The following is a 15,565-nucleotide window of genomic DNA, read 5'->3' as shown; positions in this document are numbered from 1 at the left end:
GTGGGCTGAGCTCATCTGGAGAGGATTTTGTCACAGTAGCATTCTCTGGATCATTCATAGTCTGGTTTTCAGGTCTTAGCACCAGAGGTGCCTTTCCAGGGGTAGCCCCAGGATCCTTGGCTGTAGCTTTTTGCCTAAGATATTTAAGACGGATATAGAAATGTCTAGACTTCCACACCGTTCCTAGACCTAAGCGAAGCTGTTCTGACTCCCACCACTTCCCTATCCTTAAGGATTAACTTCACTCTCAATCCAGCCCCTTCTAACCACAGGTAGGCAGAGCCACTTGCAGACTGTGACACACGTCAGCACACATCTCCCCCAGCTCTTTTTAGAACCCTGGGGGAAGGTACCCACAAATTTCAAGTCTAGCACCAGTGAGTGTCTGAGCCTACAGCACCCATCTCTGTTAAGGTCTCCAGGATAAGATTCTTGGGCTTTCCTGGGTCAGCCATCAGGGCATTTCCTTGGTGGACAGGAAGCCCCTCCTTCTGGTCCATGTAAGATGCCTCCACCTTTCACTCAAGTGCATTTCCTCTTGCTGTCCTCAGTGAGATTTAGTGTCCTTGCTTCCCTCCCCCACCCCTGTAGTCCTTCCTTCAGGTCCACGATGATTATATGCATGAAGCGGATGAATTGGATCTTTTTGTAAATCACCTCCTGATTTGTATGGCAAATGGATTGCATTTTCCTATATCAGATTTTCCTAAATCTGCATATGGCACCTGCCTTGCTGGGCTCTGCATACACAACTATCTCAAAAATGAGAGTATTTGTTTTAAATTTGACAAGTCACAGAGCACTTTCTCTTCTTCACTCTCGCAGCAGCCCAGCGTCAGGCTGAATAAGGCAAACGTCACTCACATTACAAACAATGGCATGGGCTGGAGGGGCTTGGACCAAGGCACACAGCTGGCAGGTTGGGGCCAGGGTCACACATGGGTCTTCTGACTCCAAGTCCAGTGCCCCCTTTCTCTACACTGTAGCCACCTCCTGAGGGTACTGCCTGGACTGGGAAAGCCCAGAGGATGCTGGGTGGTCGAGGTGTGAGGTTCAGAAGGAACTTGCCCAGGATTAGCTTGTTGCTATGGACACTGCCCAGAGCCTATGATGGAGGAATGAGCCCCCAAACGACCAGCCTGGTATAAGGCTCGTCCCAAGCCACTTAACACTCACAGCTTATATTGCAGAAATGCCAAGGTGTTTGCAAGACATTGCCCTCTTCTGGGACAGGCATTATAATATCCAATTTATCAATCTCAACACTGTTTATTCAACAATATTTACTTCTTCCCTATATATACACATACACCATAGCAGAGCAGTGGACAAGGTGCCCTTGACCATTAAGAGTGATGTTCTGTCCTTTTTCTAACCTGATCCTAGTATATAGGACCAATTCTAGCCACGTGCTTGGAGGAAGGTGCCTTCCACCTAGGACACTGAGGATTGACTGGAGAGTGGCTTCTGCAGAAAGCACCGTCACGGCAGAGGCTGCTCAGCGGCAGGCATGCCCCCTGTCTCTCTCGGCTCCCCAGGAGAGGGGGTCCTCAGATGACCCCCTTTACCATGTAGCCAGCCAGTGTTCCATATGTGAAATGACACTGACTTCCCGAAAGAAGAAAATCGCATTGTCCCTGATACTTCCCATATCTGACAGCAGGCACAGTCCTGACAAGTTTATGTGCTAAGTGTCCATCCTCATTCTGTCCTGCCAGCCAGAGCTGTTGTTTTTTGAGTCTTCCCAAAGATGCCTGGATTTTCAGATGGCTTGACTGGGGACTTGAGCACGCTCCCTGGGGCATGGTTCTTCTGCCACAGAGAGACAGAGGCAGGTGGTGACTGTGGAGCTTGGAGACATCTCTCCTGAGTGCCCAGCCCTTGAAGGTGCAGTTTCCACTGCCCCTGGAGGAGACCCGCCCACAGCTAGTGTTGATAGCCTGCCCATTGCGCCCTCTGGTGGGGACCCAGTGGCCCAGTCTCCCGCCCCTGGCTGAGGGATATTTGCAAGGTGACTTTGGGCTGGGACTCAGGCATTGTGATGAGCAAGTGCATAATAAAAGGGGACTTGGGGGTTTAAAAGCTGCATTCTAATACAGCGCCTTCTCCACGGTGATTTTAGTGTCATTTGATGGAAGATGACTGAGCAGGGGAGGGGTGATCCAGACCTAAGATGAGCTGCTCATTATGAAATTCCCTTCAGGCCGACTCTTAGACACCAGGCCTCTGTGCACACAGGTTGCCTTCTGAGCTTCTGGAGGCGGGCATCTCTGGACAGCAGTCCTTCCTGGCCATGCTGCGTCCTGTCTCCAAGGCTCCTTACTCTGGCTGGATTAGTATCTAGGGCCCTTTTCCTGCCAGAAGGAGTCAGCACCAAAACCTTCCTCCTCTCTACCCCCTAGACAGGTGTTCCTGCCCAGCATCTTCCTGGATCTGCATCCCACCAGAGGTGAAAATGTTCCCCTTCATCTCACACTGTGCCTCCCCAAGCCCACCCCACCCTCTTACCCTAAGACAGAACAGGGGAGTTTGCTCTTTGTAGAGGGAGGGGTTCCAATGCCCGAGAAACCAGAAGTCCACTGTCTGAGGGCTGCGGGGGAGGTGTTCTACCAAGATAATACCGCCGTTTGAATATCTCGGCTTGATATTTGCCTTCGTGAGTGAGACGGGCCAAATGTTATCTGCAAGTTTAATCTTCTATATTCAAACATCCCAGTCCCCTTTGTCTTCCAGCACATTCCCAAATAAGCCATTGGTGCTTGCTCTAAGCTATAATTCTTTTTCTCCTTCTCTCTAACCTCTTCTCTCCATCAGCCTGTTTGTTCATTTATGGGCTGCAGCTTCAGGGGCTCACCTTGGGGCTTCCAGAGGCAACAGTTTCTATTTTCTCTGCTGAGTCCGGAGCCAGACATAGCTTGGATGGGTCTCCTTTGTGTCTTCAAGTCCCCACTTGGTCTTTTGCCAGCCTGGCAGTGAGGGGTATCATCAGTCTCTTCCCACACCTGTGACAAGTGGGTGACAATCAATCCACTTGTAGCTTCTTCAAAGCCCCAGGAGAAGTGAGGGCCTCTGCACAGGCCCCCAGGCAAGAGCGACTCTGATGTCCACTTCAGATGCTCTTTCCTTTCTGCCCTGGAAGGCAGCTGTCTTGGACGGAGGGGATGCCGAGGGAGGCAGAAGGGAGAGGCGAGCCTGCAGCCTTGTGGAACTAAAGACGTCTAGGAGTGTGATGCTGAGACCGGCCACTCCTACCAGACTGTTGCCCTAAAGCGGCCAGCCCCAGACTCACCATGAGGTTGAAACGAGAACTTAACTTTTACCATTAAAAAGAGTTTGTGATTCTTTTGTTTTGTTTTATTCCATTTTGGAAAAGAAAATGAAGTTTAAACTACTAAAGGGAAATAAAGATGAGATAAAATTAACCTGGTCGATAGACTGTGCCCCTCTTTGGGAAGGGCATGATGGGATTCGGGGGAGGCAGACTGAAGAACCTGAGGAAGCATCACGCTCTGCCTCCCCCCCCACCCCCATTCCCAGACACAACCTGCCACTCTCCAGGTGTGTGGGTGTCAGGTCGGTCCTCTGTCACAAAGGTGCATTCCAGGCTTTCTTTTTCTCAGTGTGGAGCTTATACCTGAGGATAACTAACAGAGCAGGCATTTCGGACAGATAAGCTTTAGCTGTAAATTGGTTTAGTTGGTATGCTGCATTCATACTTCTTTGTCTTTTTTGTTGTTGTTTAAACAAAAGGAAAAAAAGGCTTAAATCCCCCCCTTTCCTTCTCCTGCAGGAGGTGAGTGTGTGGGCGTCCTGTAGGACCATTGGCTCCACCCCAGCTTTAGCCCAACCTTCAGGTTACCATCCCCACCCCATCCCCTCCCTCCATCCCCTGCTCTCCACCCCAAAAGGGAACCCTCTGTCGCCATCATTACCGTTACGTTAAGATGCCCGAACTCTCCATGACATAACCCATCCTCCGACCACTTCAGTATTAATGACTTTCATGCAGGGATATAAATGGGAGGGGTGGGAAAGGAGGGAGTAGCCAGTGGGGAGGGGGAGCGGGTGGGGGAGGGATGCAGAATGGAGATCTTTTTTTGTCTTTTTTTTTTCCTTTAAACAAATTTGTCATTTAATGGATCCAAAAGAAAAGAAAGAAAAATGAAACATACACACAAAAAAAATTTTAAAAATCCCCTCCCCAAAGATTTTTTTTTCCTAGACACAAATTGCTTTGTTTCCTGTCACGTTTTAATATCAATATTAACACAATGTGTAGTCTAAAACTAGTTCCTTTGTAGTTTGCATGGGATGTGAATGCTGTCTCAACGTGCCCAAATCTAGAAGACTGCATGAGCGTCAATTCAGATGTGAAAAAAAAAATCTCTCTCTCTCTCTCTTTCTCTCTCCTCCATATATATCTCTATTTCTATTGTGATAATTTGGTGGGCAGTGAAGCACCTCCGGTTGGTTGCCGTAGTGTGTTGAATGATCGTTTTTTTCTTCTCTATTTTTGGAGCTCCAAGCTTCTTAGTAGTAGCCTGGGCTGAGTATTCTTGAGTCCCTGCTCATGTTTTCGCATGGCCTTGGTTGAGTGTTAGAAGTTGGGCCTCAGCTGTTTTTCTCGAGTGTTTGGCTTGTAATGATCGGTGCATGCCTGGCTTCTGGCCTCATACCCAGCTCTATTCTCTGCACACCAGTCCTGAATAGCTACAGTGCTCAACCGAATTTTGGCGCGCCCGCTTCCCCGGCAGGCTCCAACCCGGCGCGGCCCGGAGGCTTCCCGGGGGCCAACAGCCCAGGACCTGTCGCCGATCTCTATGGCCCTGCCAGCCAGGACTCCGGAGTGGGGAATTACATAAGCGCGGCCAGCCCACAGCCGGGCTCAGGCTTCGGCCACGGCATAGCTGTAAGTACCTGCCTTCCTGCCCTCCTGCCTCCTGTTACCTGACCAACTCCTTGCAGCCCATGAGTTAGGGGCAGAGGAGAGGACCCATCAACGGTCCCGCCAGCTACTGAAGGCTGTCGCTGCTCTGTCTAGACACATACCAAGGACCTCCTAAGTGGCCCGGTGATGAACTAGAACGTATGTGAGCAGTTCAGATTCATGTCACCACTCCGTCACCTTCAGCCCTTGCGACCTTGAGCCACTTACATAACCCTGTGAACCTCACGTACCTGGCTGCAGAACAAGAATAGTTTACCTCCCTCCAAACATTGGGTGAGAATGAGCAGAAACAGTGTGCACCCTGCACATAGTAGGTCCTCAGTGTCAAGCCACCCCCCTCACATCAGGGGTAGTCATCTTAGTCAGCAGAGTCCCCGACTGATGTCCATTGGCAGCTCTGGTACCTGGGAGGTGGTGAGGAGGGCGAGCCCCCTCCCAGGCCATTTCTTTTGCTAACATTTCTTACAATTTCCAGGTTCCAAGTAAGTTCCCATTTGCGTTCTTTAGCTGTGGCCCCCCGAAGGCCAGATGCATTTGATATTTGTAATGCTCTGTGGTTCTATAATCTGACTAATCCAGGCAATGGAAATTTGCTTAACAGATTTGCATGCTGTTTTCAGATTGTATTGTTCTTCTCCCTCCTGGTGTGTGAGCATGAATGTGCCTGAGCCCCACTTGCTCGCTTCCCCCTCCATTTTGGAAACAGAAAACTGGCCAACGCCTGCCCTAGCCCGCCTCGGCATTTTGGAGGCAGTTTGGTTTTGAGCTGAGATGGGAGTGACTGCTGTCCCAGGTCACGTCCCTGTCAGACTTCACGTGTGGGAGAGAGCGGGCAAGCTTTGCCTTAAGGGCTACGCTGGGGAGAACAGAGCCTGTGCAGACAGTCTGGGGCACCAGGGCGGCCCCATCCATGCCCCCGTGCATTACACTTGTGCATACACAATCATACACACATTTTTCTCTCCCCATCTCTCTCTTTCTTGCACACACACACTCATCTGCCAGTCCTATCTGTGCTGCCTGGGTCCTTGTTCAGTTTCACTCCCAAGACAGTTTCACTTGAGTCAGTAGTTTGATGAGTCTAATCCTTTCGGATCAACTGGAGTACCAAATCCAGAATGTTATTATTCATCCAAGAGCTGCATCGACTTGAGGAACCGTCTATCACCACTTAGAACACGACTCATTTCCATTTTCAGTGTCCAGAAACATAGACCCTACTTGTTTTTGAAAACCTGAGTCTTTGGACCCGTATGCTGCAGTGATTTCTCTGAAAAACCCCACATAGCAACATAGTTTGTCTGCACTGGGATTTCTTCTCCCCAGCTTGAACCATTGGAACCCGGGACAGACACAGGTCCTTATCTTTGCTCTTTGGGGTCAGGGCCCCCATGCCTGTCATTTGGGGCATGAGCCCCACTACACACCCACCCCTTTGAATCTGGCTCTTGGTTTCCCTTGTGTAAGCAGACAGGCTGGGGTGGGGGTCATGGGGGAGGGAGGGACTGGAGCTGGAGAGGATGTCATCCTGGTCCCTCATGGCACTGTGTCTCAGAATTACATATTCATGCTGGCAACCACAGACTAGTCCTAGAGATAATTTTCTTTCCCAGAATATGACAATCTGTTCCCATGTATAGCGCACTGATGACCTTAACAATTGTGCAATTTTAGGGACCTTTGATTGCAACGGCCTTTACAAATGGATACCATTGAGCAGGTGCTTTCGTTGCCATCTCACTCTGAGGTATTACCGTCTCTGCCATGTGTCTCCACCCTGCCGGTGTGTCCGTACATGTATGTGCACTGGTCATACATGTATGAGCATGCCCTTGTCTCATCACATCAACATCTCTCCCTCCTCTTTCTGGACCCCTTTTCAGGCGGGTGGGGGCAAGAACAAATCCAGTCTTTTAATCTCTCATCCCTTCCTCCAGCTTTTAATCATGACCTCACCTTTTTTTATTCTCTCTCTCTCTTTTTTTTTTTTATTTTGGGGTTTTTTGGTTCTTGAGTTGGTTCTTTTGATTCCACTTCTGTATCGTCCCTACCGTCATCTTTCTCTGTCTTGAAATACAATCAAGAGTGTGGGAAACTGGAAGGCGATTTCGTACTATGCCCATGGGGTGGGGGTGGAGGTAGGGAACTTCTGGACTTCTGCCAAGCCTGGGGACAGGAGACGGGGACCAGGGCCACTCCCGAAGGTCCTGTGAGCTGACCTTGTGGGTTGCTGGGCCCTTTCAGCTCTCCAGGGCTCTCTGGGGCTCAGCCAATGGGATTCATGCCGTCAAACAGCCAGACTCCATCTTTTAGTGAAAAGAAAACATTTTTGCCAGTAACTACTGAGTAATTATCCAGATTACCGCACAAAAAGCAAATTAAATTAACGACATCACCTGCATAACGTGGATTTGGATCCCTGCCAGTTTCCTAACCTTTTAAACTGAGCTCAAGTTAATTAAACATTTTTTTAAATCACTTTGATGGGGATATGGAGGGGGTGGGACAGAGGAGAGGGAGGTTGGGGCGGGCAGTGAGCAAGCCTCCTGCCACATTCTCCTCAAAAATGAGTGTCTGTCATTCTTGGGAAGAACTCCAAGCAGGGAGTGGGGTTATCCTGGAAAGCACTAGATGTGTGCTGCATTAGTACATGAGGTTGAGGGGAGTGGGTTGGAACACCAGCCGGTCTCCTTGAAGTGGGAGGGCGACAGCTGAGGCCTGAGAATGGGTTCCACTCGGGAAATCCCACTGGCGCACAAGAGCCTTTTGCTCTTGGAGTGGGATAGAAAAGGCCTGTGTTGGGTCTCTGGTGCAGAGTGATTGCTCCCAGCCCTGAGTCAGCCAGGACTGGGTCTGGTGAGACCAGCTGGGGACCAGGTTGAGTTAAGCTCCACAAATCTCTGGATTCCTCTCATGTTGCTGCTAAGGAATCACCTCAACTAACGCAGCTGCCTCTCTTAACCCAATAAGCCATGTGTGTGAATTCTCCCCAGCCCTCACCTCCACTCCCCTTCAAGCACTGACCCAGCCATTGCTGGCCAGAGCCAGAGGCCACTAACAGTTTGAAGGAGAGCTTCTCGCTACTAATTAAGCTGGGTTTGGGGGCCCAGAAAGGTTTCTCTGTAGAGCAGGGAGGACCGATAGATCCAAAGACTGGGGATTGAAGAGAGCTCCAGCCCCCACCCCCATGGAGTCAGATGAAGAGGGAATTAAACAATCACTGGGCGCCACAGAGCTTTGGCAGCCAGTTGCTGAGATGCTGGTGCTCCACCTTCCCTTCCTTTCCCAGGAGTGTGGACCTCCTCCCCCCAGCGCCCTCCAAGGGGTAGGGGTAGGCAGAAGTCAGCTCATCTCCCTCACCCAACTCTAGGACTCAGTTTCCAAAGAAGGCTGACGTAGCCAAGAGAATGGAGGCAGCAGCCTACCCCTTCCAGAAGGAACTAAGTGAGCCAGTCGAGTCACGGGATCACACCGTGGCTGTTGGGGACTAGCCAGATATACACTTTGTCCCCAGCAGAGGTGCCCTTCTGACATTTGGTGCCATCCATAAAAGAGGGGCCCAGACCCACAGCCAATTCAGGGCGACCCATTCAGCAAGTCTTTGAGTCCTGAACTTAGTTTTGGTCTTCCCAAGTGGGTTGTGGTGTACTTTGTTTTTTTTTTAAGTATCCCAACCTTCAATCCTTTGGTATATAATATGAATTTTTTTAGTATACATTTGCACTTTCAGTTATCCATGGGTATCTACTAAAGGCAAAAGTTTTTCGTTACCACTTAGTTTTGAAAGCAAGTTTAAACTATCTGGTCAATGTGCAGTTGGACCAGCTGGCTGGAAGTCCAAACGCAACCCGTTAGCTGGCGAGACCCTTCCTGCCATAACCACAAGAAGCCTCCAGTCCTATAGCCCATCAGCGAAGGAGTCACAGAGCTGCCCTCGCCTGGGCATCAGGCGTGGCTTAGACTTAGATTTCCCAGGCTGTGATCTCAGAAAGGTGTTAGCCCCCCCCCCCTTCGTCACACATGCCCAGTCTCCCAGCCTAGGCCTATGGAAACTCATCGTAGTTGAACGGTTGCAGTTAGTCACACCCTTAGCTGACCCTTTTTCTCTCTCCTCCCACCCCCTCCACTCTCTGTTCTCTTCGGGATCCTTCTGACCTTCCTGGCCCTGCAGAGCATACCTGGATGTCCAGGCAAGACTGGGCGAAGTTTCTGAGTGGCCCTTTGTTTAGGTGATGTCCTCAGACCTGGACCCCCACAGCCTCACTCCTCATCCCAACCAGAGATGGCTCACTTCGGATCGAGGGTTGACTACATCTCATCTCACGAATCTGCTGTAATATACGACGACAGCTTTTAAATGTGTATATAATCCATGATTTTTGGTTTTGTTTTGTTTTGTTTTTCTTGATGGTTTCCCTTCCCCTTCTCTATTCCCCGCCTCCTTTTAAATCTCTTTGAATCACAATTTGGTAGTAATTTTGACTTAGTCCAGTAGTCACCTAGCTTTAATATCTAGTCAAAAGCTAACCATAGTATAATTGTTATATTAAGGAGTTACATTTTTTTTTCTTTAAACAATTTTTTTTTTTTTTTTGCTCGTTTTGATTCTGTTCTCACTTTTAAAGGATGCTGAGATGGTGATGTTGCTCTCCATATTTTGGTACCAATTCTGAGACTGAATTTTTCAGGTGGAACTTTAGCACACCACGCAGCTGTTGTGAGGAGGGGAGCGGGAGGTGGGCGTAAACTTTCTGTTTTGCATTGTAGACGAAGTGAGATGTAGTAGGCTAATTAACAGACTCTTTAGCGGTTCTTTTTTTGTGATGTCTCTTTGTTAACCTAAGTATCTATTTTCGGCAATAAGGTAAGGACGACCATGTTTTGGGTGTCCTCCTTTTCTATAAGTGCTTTTTTTCTGTTGAAAGAGGTCATATTATAAGGTTTTTTGAAATTGTGAATTCTAAGAAAAAAAAAGAAATGTTGTAAATACAATTCCATTAACTACATAGAAACTATTAAGAAAGAGAGAATCAAAAAAAAAATATTTTTGTGAGGGAGTCGGTCCCAGGCAGTTTGATGCTCGGGAAGGAGGAGGGGATGAATGGAAGGTTGACCAAGTCCGGTACTGAGACTGAGGAACACCCAGCTGCCAGGACGACCCCGGACAAGTGAGGGCGCTGTCGAGCTCTGTCGTCAGTGCGATAGACCTATGAACTGTACTAGTATCCTACCAGCCTATCAACCTCTCTGTCTGTGCACAGCTTCAGATGTTACCGTCTAGCTAGATTTTTATTTAAAATATGAAAAACTGCTTTTCCCAAGACGTTTTTTAAAGACAAAGCTACAATTTTAATATTTAACATATTTAAAGTTTCAAAGCACACCTGTTTGGCTTGGGGGCGGGTCAGGGAGGGGACATTCTTTTTCAGTCTTAATTTTTAAATATTTGATCATTTTCTATCGTCCAATCATTTCAGCACCTCCAAACGTTCCTAGGACCCTCTGCCTCTCTCCTCCCCCTCCCCTGCCGACCCCAGCCCCAGATCTGGGGGCCCCTGGGCCAGGAGTGGATACACCTGCATGAATACAACCTTTTCTCCATTCACTTTCTATTTACAAATTAGGAAAGCAACCTTTTGGTTTATATATTTTTTTTTAATACCTCAGTGCTGCAAGTATCACCAGAGAGGCTATGGAAGAATTCTTTTTTTTTTTTTAATTTATTGTAGATGTAAACAGAATTTTAAAAATAAAAAGTATAAACATCACTGCACTGTGACTGGTGGGAAAAACTGACAGTTTCCTGTTTGCACATGTTTAACATTTGGCTGTTATAATATATGGTCCTCGGTTGGGGAAAGACACTTATGATGAAGGATATTTTTTAATTTAACTTTTTTTTAAATATTGGTAATAGGTCAGCAACAGCAACTTATAGAAGTACAACTCAATAGATGGCATTAAAACATATTGTAGTGTGGATATATATTTTTTTCTTTTTAAAAGATGTGATATTGACGTTTTATTAATATTTTTTAAATTGTTACGTTTATAAATTTGGTACTTAAGGCACAGCCAGTATGAGACACTGAATGCGACATTTATTATAAAGAGCTGCTGCACTCCTATTTTTATAAATTTTACTAACAAAGTAGACTAATGTAGACATTCACAGACATGGTAGGGCAAAAGCATCTTTAAACTAAAGACTTCAAAATACTAACTCAGAAAGAAAGAAAAAAAAGCCTTTTTCAATCCTTATTAAACAGCTACAGCATTTTTTTTAGAAGAGAGAATCATGTTCTTTGTTTTTCCAGTAAAATATTAGGTTGTTTGGAGAGATTTGCGGGGGGAGGGGGGATTTTTTTTTCCTTTCTATTTTTTTTTAAATGTATTAATTTCCAAACAACCAGGTTAAGTAAAATGCTGGACGCTTTTAAAATATCAGAACTTCCTCAAATCATAAAATAACAAAATAGAAGTTTTATTTTAAGAAAAAAGAGACAATAAATTCCCAGGTTCAGTGTCTAGCAAGGGGATTTAGTTACTTTTGTCCATGTTGGTGACGTACTGTATCCCCTTCCTTTTCTCTGCATCCCCATCACCTCGTAGAAGACTCTTGGTTGATCATTGTCTGTTAATAATGTATAAAATGGCTATCTTGTAAGCGTGCTGTCCTGGTACTAGTGTAGTGACTTTTTTTCTCCTCTTTCTTCTAGTACATATTGATAGGTATAATGTAATTAAGGTTTAAAAAAAAAAAAAACTAGACATAGTTATTCAGATTTAGGACCAGTAAGGATAGAACTTTCTCTTATTTATGAAAAGAAAAAAAAATGCTGATAATTTTGGGGCAGTTTTTTCCTTTTAATTTTTTTTTTCAATTTCAAGTTTAATTTTTATTTTTCCTGATCTGATGTGGTTTCATCTAACCCAAGGTCTCACAATGTTCAAATGCCGACCAACTCTACGGCATTTTGTGGATCCCCACCCCCCCTCACTGTGAAGGGGTGTGCCATACTACCTTAAATGCTAATGCTAGATATGCAAAACTGGATTTTTTTAATTTATTTTTTAAAAGAGGGAGGCATGGTATATTAAAATGATTTTACTAAGAGAAAAAAAAATATTTTTTTAAGAATGCTCAGAAGAAATTGATAATCTGTGTGAATATGTTTTAGATGTTTATATACCTTTTGAAGAGACCCAGTAGCCCATAGCACAAATCTCGTGGAAATCTGATATGTTTTAATGTGGCTACCTAGGTTAAGGTTCACGTTAGTCCCCCCACCTCATCTAGAAGTCCATTTCAAATGATTTTTGTAAATTCTTTTAGCACTGATGTTCAGCCTCGTCTTTGTTTCAGTTAAGCTCAATGGCGAACCTGGGACCCACCTTTCACCTTCCCTGAGGGAGAAACCCTCTTGGCTAATGGCTCTTGGTGTAGCCACCGGGAACTCTGGCTTTCAGATCCATCTGCTGGAAGCCCCAACCTCCTCTTCTCCTGAGCAGAGGAGAGTGAGTGGCCGTGGGGTAGATGGAGTTGGCAAGCCGGGGTCTCCTCTCCAGGAGCCTCTGCAGAGGTTGTTGGTGGTCTTCCTCATCCCGCTCTGGACCACCAGACGGCCTCATGCTCTATCCCAGTCGCTCATTGGCTTGATTCAAACGAAGCCCCAACAGGCCTTGTGTTTTTATCCTTCATAACCATCATCTTAATTTGAACTTGTAGCTTGGGCTTTAAGGTAGCATGGCTCAATTGCTGTGGATTTAATGTCTCACTGCACAGCAGTTCACAGCCAGTGAATGTTACACACATCTTGCTAGACTAGTATAAAAATCATTGGGTAATTGTTGGTTCTAATGACCTGAAAGGTGTTCAGTTTTTGTTTTCATTTTTTTTCAATCTTCGAGTTTTCTTATTTTTGGTTATTTTGTTTTGTTTTATTTTGGATATATTTTTTTCTTTTTTGGGGGAAAATTTTTATTTTTGGTTCCAACTAGAAAAACAAAACCTATTTTGATCTTTAGTGCAAACGAGGGCTAGGGACTTAGCCTCCACCACCACCACCACACTGCTTCATTCTGCCATTCACTCACTGCAGCATATTCAAGAATAAAGCAATATAGTTTACTACATTTTTTATTGAAGGTCAGCCATGCTTTCTGTATTATATTGCATATGAAATTGTTTACAAAAGAAACACTAACTCATACTTTATCAGTTAGAAGTGACACACAGGGACAGAGGGAGACTAGGGGGACAGGTGGGGAGGGGAGTTTTTTTTTGTTTGTTTTTTTTTTTATCTTGAATGTGCTTTACCAGCCAGGTGATCTTCCAAGGAAGACAAAAGCCAGGAGGGTAGAGGGTAGAGAAGAGGGACCGGCTGCAGGCAAGCACATTGGATAGAGACACTGGGGAGTTGCCCACCCTCACCCTAGAGCAGAAAACAAGCAGAGGTCAGCTCAGCTCAGTCCTGGGCACGGACACTACACCAGATGATGCTGGAAGTTAAGCAATACTTTAATACTGTCATGTGTTCGTTTTCTTTTTCTTTTTTCCTTTCACCAAAAAAAAAAAAAAAAAGAATAATAATAATAAGTAAGTAAACTAAAGTACAAAAATCATGTGAATCAAACCCACCCCTCTCGGGGAGCAACCTTAATCCAAATACCCGGCTATCTAATAATCAGAATGTATTGTCTCAGACAGGATTTCGTTTCCGGGAGGCAGGGAGTGAGAGGGGAAGGGAACGGGGACTGAGAGACAAAAGTTCCAGAGCCTCCGTGGAAGGCTCCTGCTACTGTATTCTGTACATACTGTACCATCCCGTGTGGAGTCTGTGAGTGTGCTCTTGAGTAGCGTGGGCTAGCCAATCTGCCGTTCACGGTGTGTTGTAAACTCGGAATTCCATATGTAATAGGTTGCAAGTCTAAGCGTTTCATGTGGACATAAATGTATCTAAATAAAACTTTCCCTAGCACTGTGGCTGACCTCACCCTTACTTTTATACTTTAGTATGAAACCGATGAGAACTTTGGTAGTGAGTATTTTTTTTATATATATACATATATATGTATCTATATATATATCTATCTCAAGCATCTTTCAGGTCTTTGTGTGTGGCTTTCTTAAAGCCCTGTTGTAAAAAAATTACTATGTGGATGGCAGTCTCTCACATCACAGATGTGGAAAGTATAATTTTATATTTGTATTTTCAAATAAATAAGTTTGTGAAAGGTTTCCATCCTCTACTGTGGTCCAGAAATCAATGTGTTTGTCTGACAAAAAATAAAATAAAATAAACTGTTTTGAACAGGGTTGTCTGGTGTCCTTGCACCGTGGGAGAGGACTGGGGTGGGGAGAGCCGCTGTGGGGGTTGGGGAGAGGGTATCACCGAGTCCCACCTGCCCCGCCTCGCCTCGCCCCTTGGCTTGAGTGTTGATCTGGGGGCCTCCAACCAAGAAGTCCTTTCCCTGTTGAGCCATTGTAATGAGGGACTGGAGACCATTAAGGTGGAAAAGCAGGCCAGAAAGTAGGGCAGATTAATAGTGGAGGTGCTCAGAATCCCTGGGAGTTCAGGGAATACGTGGCAAAGGTCCTATGAGACTGTAGGACCCAGAAGTGGGGAACAGCATAGAAGAGCTAAGTGACCCCCTCTTGCCTGCCTCGGCTAGTTTCCAACAGTATGTGGGAGAAGGGGCCAGGGCACACTCCAGATGCCTGAACGGGACTGGAAGCCTGGCCTGTGTCCTTAAGGAATTCAGAGTTTTGCCAAATAGAAATAACTAGCATCACAAAACTGAAGGTATAGAGAGAGATTCTCTGCAGTGTTTGCAACCTCCTGTTTACTAAGCAATTGAGAAGAAGCAGAAGAACCGAGACAGCTCATTGAGGACAAAGACCTGGTGGTAACCAGCGGGATTCCTCGGGTTTGTGGCCCCAGATACAGACAGCCAAGGCACCGGGTTTGTACGGAATAAACCATGCAGTTTAGAGTATTCCTGTTGCTACTCCCTCAAGGCCTCGGGAAAAGCCCTGGTCCCCAGGACATGGCCTTCTTGGGTCCCTCCTCTGATTTCCTGCTTTAACAACCATCTTATGAGCATCCCCACTATACCAAGGACCTAGGGAGAGGCTAGAGAGAGTAGCACTAGGTGCCACGCTAGCTCCTGTGTGTCTATAGACAGGGCCACAATACTCCAGTATCCCATTACCTTGAAGGATTATCCCTGCTGTCCTCCAGAGACAGAAGAACCCTGGGGACTAGTGTGAGAAATGCCTTCCAGGAATTCTGAGCCGAGTGGTTCAGAGACCTGAAAAGGGCCATCTTGGCCATCGGCATTCTGATGGCTCAGCTCAAAAGAAGGTGAGGCCCAAGCACAGCCCAGGAGCCTAGAGAGAGGGAGCACAGGGAACAGGCACACCAGCTGTGAGCCAGACGGGTCACAATCTAGTTAGTCCTGCACCTGCTGCGAGCCTGTCTACAAAGAAGATAGGTCATATTTAGTCAGCCTTTTCATTGCTGTGACTAAAAGACCTGATAAGGACAATTTTTAGAAGAGGGAAAGTTTATTTGGGGGCTCATGGTTTCAGAGGTCTCCGTCCATAGACAGCCG

General features: G+C 46.3%; 1 protein-coding gene across 5 annotated transcripts in view; it reads left to right on the top strand.

Annotated features, from left to right (window-relative positions):
* The window catches only part of Msi2 (musashi RNA binding protein 2), a 369,627-nt gene extending 355,365 nt beyond the window's left edge, over positions 1-14,262 (top strand). Inside the window, exons 12-14 of one of the 5 annotated variants that reach the window (XM_027950228.2) lie at positions 4,755-4,909; positions 6,623-6,695; positions 9,120-14,262. In XM_027950228.2, the coding sequence (XP_027806029.1) occupies positions 4,755-4,909; positions 6,623-6,664 (197 nt within the window). In that variant the 3' untranslated portion in view covers positions 6,665-6,695; positions 9,120-14,262. Of the gene's footprint in view, positions 1-4,700; positions 4,910-6,622; positions 6,696-9,119 lie in introns of all 5 variants that reach the window. The other 4 variants (XM_027950225.2, XM_071602927.1, XM_027950227.2 and 1 more) reach the window with 4 other exon arrangements.
* Positions 14,263-15,565: the final 1,303 nt, after the last annotated feature.

The sequence above is a fragment of the Marmota flaviventris genome, chromosome 17, assembly GCF_047511675.1.
Source record: "Marmota flaviventris isolate mMarFla1 chromosome 17, mMarFla1.hap1, whole genome shotgun sequence".
NCBI classification, from domain to species: Eukaryota; Metazoa; Chordata; class Mammalia; order Rodentia; family Sciuridae; genus Marmota; species Marmota flaviventris.
This window is presented reverse-complemented; position numbering and strand designations above follow the sequence as displayed.